This window comes from Syngnathus floridae, chromosome 7 (genome assembly GCF_059516105.1).
Source record: "Syngnathus floridae isolate MCC-2025c chromosome 7, RoL_Sflo_1.0, whole genome shotgun sequence".
NCBI lineage: Eukaryota > Metazoa > Chordata > Actinopteri > Syngnathiformes > Syngnathidae > Syngnathus > Syngnathus floridae.
The window spans coordinates 8,541,886-8,549,840 of record NC_142419.1 but is presented as its reverse complement, the minus strand read 5'-3'; the positions used below and the strand labels follow the sequence as shown (position 1 = coordinate 8,549,840).

The 7,955-nt window shown below is 40.6% G+C and overlaps 1 protein-coding gene and 1 long non-coding RNA gene across 4 annotated transcripts; one reads left to right on the top strand and one right to left on the bottom strand.

Annotated features, from left to right (window-relative positions):
- Positions 1 to 24: 24 nt before the first annotated feature.
- Positions 25 to 5,155, bottom strand: slc33a1 (solute carrier family 33 member 1). Of its 2 annotated transcripts, XM_088380402.1 has the most exons (10): positions 4,917 to 5,155; positions 4,766 to 4,797; positions 3,873 to 4,340; positions 3,630 to 3,783; positions 3,198 to 3,393; positions 2,923 to 3,122; positions 2,661 to 2,845; positions 2,475 to 2,592; positions 1,950 to 2,165; positions 25 to 1,861 (listed from the first exon to the last, which is right to left on the bottom strand). In XM_088380402.1, the coding sequence occupies exons 3-10, from the start codon at positions 4,295 to 4,297 to the stop codon at positions 1,688 to 1,690; spliced, it is 1,668 nt and encodes a 555-aa protein (XP_088236528.1). In that variant the 5' UTR covers positions 4,298 to 4,340; positions 4,766 to 4,797; positions 4,917 to 5,155; the 3' UTR covers positions 25 to 1,687. The 2 variants fall into 2 exon arrangements, with proteins under 2 accessions (XP_088236528.1, XP_088236530.1); XM_088380404.1 differs by lacking the exon at positions 4,766 to 4,797.
- LOC148395033 (uncharacterized) lies at positions 1,838 to 4,682 on the top strand. 2 transcript variants are annotated; one of them, XR_015859372.1, is made up of 3 exons: positions 1,838 to 2,060; positions 2,668 to 2,950; positions 3,048 to 4,682. It is a non-coding gene; the product is annotated as an uncharacterized LOC148395033 (long non-coding RNA). The 2 variants fall into 2 exon arrangements; XR_015859373.1 differs by having other exon boundaries at positions 1,838 to 2,184.
- Positions 5,156 to 7,955: the final 2,800 nt, after the last annotated feature.

Sequence of the window (7,955 nt, the reverse complement as noted above, 5' to 3'; positions counted from 1 at the left end):
GCACTTCACAGCCACAAGTCAGTGTTTAATGACATTAGATGTATTTCAAGTCACTTCTCATATCAGCCTCAAGATAAAAATTTACACAACTGTCCAACCCTGTTTCCATCATAATTTGAATTCTAGATTTTAACACAAGACATCTTTGTGACCAATTAAACCAACCAAAAACCAATTCAAAATACCATATGTATTCTCACAAGGCATCTTAGGATGACTATTTTCAGTCACTAGATTTAACACAAAGCTTGCCAGGCCTTGGGATGGGCATAACCGATTCAATGATCATGGAAGAAATTCATCAAATTATTGTCAACAAAAAAACATTAAAAAATATTCAAGACATGCCAACATCCAACCCCAAGGTGAAGTGGTACTTTGGGATAGGAAAAAAAATTAACTAGTGGGAATCTGCAAACCAAATCTTGTATGCTCGGTCTCACAAACAAAGCAGTGGGTCATTGTCACAATTCATACATCTTTAGTAGCTTTTGCCTTTTCATTTGTAATGGTGATGTTCTACAGGTGTAAAGCTGTACTCATTTTTTAACTTCTAACGGGCAAATGCATAAGTTCTTGGCAGAAAGTGGGTTTCAAGTATGCATGCAACACAAATAAAGGTGTTAACCCCCCAAAAAAATTGTAAAAAAAATATTAAAAACAATGGTTATCTTGAGTAGAACTTTGTTTGAATCTTTCCACTTGAAAAGGCACACTTCACATGTTATCACATGACAAATCAGACCCAAGTAAAGAAGAAGAGCAGTGACCCCCCCCCCCCCCCCCCCCCCCGCCCACAGAGAAAAATAATCAAATACTACACATAAAGCATTAAAATTGAGCTTACAAAATTCAAACACCGAAACAGTCCATTAGAATTTGCAGGGTTATACCAGCATCCAGAACATTGATAAAAAATATAAATAGAAATGACACTCCTGTTCCAGTCGAGGTCTAATCCCACCTGGTTAGGAATTACAGACCTGTAACAGTAAGGTAAAAGATGGGGGGGGGTTGTCTTTTACAAAAAAATGTAAAGTAAAAGGCGCGATGGCTTGTGCAAGTGTACTAAATTTCCAGTGAAAACATATTGCTACCATATTTTTCAGACTATTGTCAATCACTAAGTGCCACTTTTTCCTTCATAGTTTCATTGTTGCTGGCTACTATATTCGGGTGTGATTTGTATATATTACATTACCGTTCAGACCGCAACACAAAATCCTTGTCCCTAATGATGTTAGCTTTCTTTTGGCGGAATACTTTGTGTATTACAGCCACCTTTTGTTCAACTGCAGTAATGCACCCAAAAAAAATTCACCAACTGCCAAAAAATTCCAAGCTCTGCTGTTCTTGGTACGTTTTAGTAAAATAAACTTCCCCAAAAAAAGCATCATCCTACAGGGCGATATTTTTTTTCCCATCAGTTAATAAAGAAAACCAGAAGGTGATCCGTCAGGTATGGTGCATAGTTTTTGGGTGGGATTGTGAACATTCTTTCCTTATGATGCATATGGTAGTGGAGTGAATCCTTATTTGATAGTGTTCGAGCCAGCTGATTTGGTCATGATTTGGTCACTCCTCAGCAAAGAAACAAAATGCCCGATGCAAAAAGATAGCAAAATTAAAGGGTCCAGCATTCAGATGTTGATTTGCATGAGGAGAAAAAAAAGAAAATAGGACTGGTTTAGTCATTAACTGCAACTCTGCATCTCCATGCAGCTGGACTGTGATCCTGCAGCCTCTTCAACTTCGGCCCTAACCACACCCACCAGGCAAAGCCAATCAGCATGCATACCACTGACTCCACATAGTAACCGTCTAGCGTTGTGACGCAGGCGCCACCTTCCTTGACGCACAGCTGGAAAACAAGAGTCCGTGCTGCATTCAATACATTCAGTGCACTAGCAGAACAACAGCGTCAGATAGACGGCAGAAGACACACTTACCCCTGCTGCCTCCGGCGAGGCACAAGTTTGCTTGACAGCGCCCTGACACTCCTTGCTTGTGAGCGGATCCACCAACCAAAGTGCAAGAGTGGAGGGCCAGTTTCCTCCCAGGTTAGTGACCGTGTTCAGCAATGTCATGTAGGTTCCCCCTATGAGCGGGTCACTCACTTTGGCGTGGAAGGCCATACCGGCGACATACATGCTGTATAAAGCCAACTGTAGGCAGGAAGCTTTGGTTAGTACCTCACATCATAATTTTTTATTCAAGTCATTTTATGAAGGGGGGAGAAAAAGTCTTGGTTTGATGGGAATAAACTTGTAATGTTCAGGGGGAAATAATTTTATAAGTCACAATTTTCCAAGAGTTTTATATGTTTTATGAGGAGGGGGAAAAAAAAGACAATTTTAAATAAAAATGACTATAAATTTGCTAAATTGTTCATGTTTCGTTAAATTACTGCAAACTAATAATAACTTAATTGAAATGATTTTATAATATATTTCAAACTAAGTTAGACTGCTCACCTGGTGCACCGCATAGCTGAGCAGTACAACAACGTAGTAGAAAACGGGGAAGCCTCCTTCTTGCCGCACACTCGGTGTCCACGCAACAAGCAGAGCGAACCCCAGGCCAACCATTAACCTGCCACAATATAGCCCTTAACAAAATGTGCAACCAACAGAACAGTGCACTTGCGTCTGTGTTACAACCTTAAAGGGAAGGCTTTGTAGAAGACATCCAACGGTCTGGGCCCTGCTGTGTATTTACTGATCAACACCGGTAGAAGGATCTGCAGAGGCACCATAGGCACGGCCAGCAAAGCCAACTGCGCCTTCGGAACGCCGGCCTCCACCAACTTCAGACCGGTCACCGCATCAGCTGCAGAGAAGCCGATCTGTCACAGGAATCCAAAATGGTAGTTAGCCTCTGTGGCACTCTTGTTAAGGCAAATTCCTCCACAAGAGTACTTACTTTGGCAGTGAGCAGCAGCAAACAGAAGGTGAAGACGGCCGGCATCTTGACAATAGTGAAGAGCAACTTGTAGGTTTGGAAAACCCCCTGCGTCTCATCGGGATCTTTCCCCCTGTCTTTGCTAGGCTCGTTCTCACTTTTCAAGATGGCCACCAGCGTTGTGGAAAGCAGGAACACCACTCCCCAGAAAAACAGGAAGTCTGCAGCCAAACAGCAAACATTAGATGTTGAAAATTACAGCAGTGTGGCATTGAACGACATGCTAAGCAAGTTACCTGCCAAGGTGACAATTCCAATCTCCTTGGGCTCCGTTCTGAGGTATTTGTTGCAGAAATCGGTAGACTCCAGCGCCAAAAAGAGCACGTTACCCAGAAAGTAGCCAGCGGTCTGGCCCACCGAGTTACACGTGGATGCATAGCCGACGTTCTCTCGCGATAGCATTGTTAGCGCCCAGCCATCGACAGCAATGTCCTGACAAAGACAGAAGAACAGTCTCTAAGAAAAACGACTGCATCTTGCATTAAAAAAAAAAACATCCTTTTTTTTGTTTTTTTTCCATCTTCATTTTATTCTTAGAAAGTTTAAAAATTCATTTCCATGATTCAAAGATGGCATTCTTTCAGGATTTTATCTCACTAATCTGGTAGTGACACTTTAACAATAGAATTTGAATATGTCGGCATAGCATGACGTTTATGGATAGCTACCTGCGTGGCTGCCAGAAATGCCAGCATAAAGAAGACCGTTGTCAGCGCGACCACATTTGGGCCTCCCTTGCTCTGCAGCAGTGAGTCAACTCGTAGAGAAAGGTAGAGCATGAAGAGGCCCAGCAGGTACTGCGTGGGTACCAGCCACGATTTTCTGTAGTGACATGGGCATGACTATAGAGACTCAAGTTTCATAAATCAAATTCACAGTGCATTTTACATATCCATGAAATGTTTTATTACCTTCTACCAAACTTGGTGAAGTAGAGAGCATCCACCAGCGGTGCCCATAAAAGCTTGAGACTAAATGGCCAAAAAACAAAGCTAAAGACAGCTTGGTTCTTGTAGCTGACGTTCTTACTCTGTAAAATCAGCGGAATGCTGCCAGCCAGTCCGAGGGGAATCCCTTGCAGCACATAGAGGAAGAGAAGAAGCAGCACGTTCCACAACTCGGTCCGAATACCTCGACGCACTTGGGGATGCATCTTCTCCTCGGAGTCTGACCCTGCGATGAGGTTGTCTGTTACCCCGTCTACTTCTGTCTCAGAGATGCTCATCGGAGTCATGGCACCGTCCTTCAAGCTTAGACAATGGTGGAGGGAAGGACCAACTTGCTTTCTCTGCCGACCATTCTTATACGTAATTAGATCGTGATGATGGTGCTCCATGGTAACACCAGAGTCATTGAAGAGTGCAGTGCAATCAGCAAATCTGAAATACAATTTTAACAAAATCACTTTATTTGACTAAAAACAAAACAAAAAAAGACAGCAAAGTAAGTTGTCTTGCTCTGGGGCAAATATGGCTGATGATATGGGCGGTGAGCTTAAAGTTGTATTCAGTTGGTCATAATATTGTGTGAATACACTTTTTTTTTAATGTGCATGAAAGCATCTGGCCAAGTTGTGTTTTCAAATATGACATCGTCCAGTTTTATGTAACGTCAACCTTGAACAATTGCATAAGGCACTTTTGACTTTGTATTACGACATAAAACAATAGTAAGGTTGGCTGAAGATGGTTTCATCAAACTGATACATTGCATTTCCTGTAGAGTAATACATTAAAAATACATCTTTAACCGGGGGGGGGTTCACCGGGGTGGGGGATTGTAAATTATTTGATGGCATGCATACCTGATTGCAATGGCAGCGGAAGAAGCGACATGCTGAACATAAAGAAAAGCACACGAAAAGCCAAATTACACATACATTTGTGAAATTTGTTGGGCGGCGTAAATGTGACAAAACAAAAGCAGGCTACACACGAAACACTTAAAGAGCTTACCGTAGGCGTTTGACGATTCACCAAGGTAAATATTCAACACTGGTGTCAGATAAACCCGGAAGTATACTTGTGCGCAACGTTCAAATGTGTCCGATTCTCTACAGCTGACGTGTCAAAACTTGAGCTAATTTGTTCCGTTTTTGTGACTGCCTGTTCCGATTGTAGTACTGTCGTGATGCTGAAGCGCACTTTGTAAAGATAAATCAAGCTCAACGTCGTTGTTCGCTTGCATTTGTTTCTTTTGGCAATTGTTACGTTCAGGGCGGGCCAAATTATTGCGATTGTGATGTCATCAAACGTTAAAGCGCAAAGGATTAATACTTTGACTACATAGTTGTTACAATACCAATTTAAAAAAAACTGCTAAATTGTGAAAATCCTGGTATTTCCTAAAAAAAAAAAAAAATCTCTGGAAGATTAGTGTTCTACCGAGCTTGACCGATGCATAGGTGGTGCGGAAAAAATAATTTATAAATATACTGTAGAACACAGGTGTCAAACTGAAGCCCCGGGGGCCAGATACGGCCCGCCACATCATTTTATGTGGCCCGCGAAGACAAATTGTGCATCAAATTCGTGTGTCATTACTAGAATTGCAAATTGTCTTCACTTTTACTAGATTGTCCATAGTTGTGAGTGTGAGTTTGAATGGTCGTTTGTCCACATAAAGAAGCATTCATGGTACGGATGTCGAAGAACAATGGTATTTCTATTTCTGAGTAAATGGAGCCCAATCCAATGGATTATACATAGCGTAATGATTTAGGGTTGCTGCCATGAATTTGTTTTTTACTATTGGTAGTAAAAAGGTTATTCAGTTATTCAACCAAACCAGTCCCAGTGTTAAGGTCAGCTCAAGTAAAACCTATTTTAAAGTGATTCGAGTCCATGAGAAAGACAACACAAATGAATCAAAGTTGAAGAATGAGACAGTGTTGGGCCAAGTCGAGATGACAACTACTGATGCAAAGACACAAAATTTGAACTTGAATTTTTGAACCATGTAAAACTGTGACTTGTGTTCTGCTCACAAAAACAATAACAGACTTTGCAAGACAGACAGATTTTAAGCCAGAAGAAATTCTGAGTGAATTGTGACTGCACATATTATTTTACAACTCTGGGAATCTTGTACTTGTCCACAATAAAATCATCATGGGTTTATTTCTAAGCAGAAACGTTCTCTGCCATTGAAAGGCCATGACACCATGCTCCAGTCAAAGGTAATGAATGGCAGCACGCTTTGCCTTGCGGTTGCTATAAGCGCATGTGAAGCTGCTTATCACCCCAGATGGCATGTGACAGGACACAGGCATGTTTGAAGATCAGCATGTGATGAGGACAGAACAGGCTGGATGGATCATAACCACGTGACCGTGTGTCTGTCGTTGTTGCCCTTCACTTACAGTCAGTTGTTAGTTGTTTGATTGCATAGCTACTGTTTAATCCTTCTGACCCTTTTGAAAAAGTATGTTTTTTTTATTGAGTGAACAATCGGGCATTATTTTTTAGTCGAGTCTTGACATATTTCACATGTGCCCATCTTAAATGCTCTTACATTACTCAAACCTAGCAGAAAAACATCATTGACCCGTTGATGGGATGTCCTATTGTCAAGTTAACGCATTGTTGTGCTGTAGAAATATAAAATACATGATTTTACTGACCACAAATGAGTCTCTTTTTGATAGAATGTATGTTGTAGAGTGTGTGGGAAAGAAGTAGGGTGTTAAATTGACTGTACAGTATTTTTTGACTCTTTATATCAGTTAAATATTTAGCAACTCGCTTTGACTGTTAAGTATAACACAAAATGGTGTAGTAATTTAACGCTACATGCTAGTGTAGTGTAAAATCAACACTGACCAGTTGTTGACTAGTGTTAAATTTCAACTACCATCAGAGTGGTTTTAACTCCCACTTAAATCAAACCTTTAAAAGTGTTTTTCGACTAGATTTAGTGTAGACCAATATAGACACTTTTGAAGTGTTAAATTTAACTCCGTAGATGTTGAAATAACTTCTAATTCCATCTGCAAGAGCATGTGATAATTTTGGTGAGGCGTCTTTGATGACTACAATTAAAGAGTTATTTGACTAATGACAGCAAATAAACAGAAGAACTGTGTCGTGTCAAATCTTGGATGACAACCACCGTTCATCAGCAGGGACACTGAAGACGTGGATGGGACAGATCCCAACCCATTGTAAAACCTGTCGAGATGAAGCTGTGACTTTCTAAGTAGCAGCCAATAAACTTGAAACAACTGTTCATCATGTGTATTTGACTTTACCTGCTATTCTTTATAATGAAATATTAACCATCTAAATTAGAGTCAGTTATTCTTTTTGTAAGTCTGCAATTTTACAAATTCAGCAGCAAACACTGACTCCCCCCACTATGTCTTTACGACTTGTCTGCAATGTGTTAAAAGTGCAGTGGGTTGATCGCACATACATGTGCATGCTGTGTCATCCTGAGAAGTGTTGGCAGAGATTCCAAGCACACCCAACTTTGAATTCCCTTTTGCTCAAAAACTGTTTGACAAACTGTCTTGAATAGCTCCACGTAATAATTAATGCTGTTGTACAACCCCCTGTGCTTTTTTGAGTGGGAAGACTATAAAAAATGTGAAATAAATATTGCACTATTGCAGAAAGCGTGATCACATTTATATTCGTCATCAGCACCAACCAGCCAAAACATTTAGCCAAGCACAATCATGCCTTTGCAAAGATGATAATGCTCCCTTTGGCCTGACACACTGAGAGGTATTGATTGAACAATATCTTTATTGTGGTTGTAGTTTGAAGTGGTCATTGCATCCTTCTGAAAGCTCTTCCGAATATGGACACTCTCATTACGACATGAGACACCAATTACATCCATCAATTTTCAATACCGTTTATCCTCATTAGGGTCACAGATGACTTAAGAGGAAACTTTTAAACGCTAAAAAGCAACTGATAACCGGTGTTAAACAAAGGGAAAAAAATCTGAAAATGCAAATCTGTGGGTTCCGAACTGCAAATATGCAG

Bases quoted from the DNA above. Each gene is read 5' to 3' on its own strand.
- slc33a1 (XM_088380402.1), bottom strand. From the start codon at position 4,297: ATGGAGCACCATCATCACGATCTAATTACGTATAAGAATGGTCGGCAG. The intron at 3,784-3,872 runs GTAATAAAACAT...ATGTCACTACAG, and splicing joins TTCACCAAGTTTGGTAGAAG to AAAATCGTGGCTGGTACCCA. The intron at 2,846-2,922 runs GTAAGTACTCTT...TTCCTGTGACAG, and splicing joins TGCTGCTGCTCACTGCCAAA to ATCGGCTTCTCTGCAGCTGA.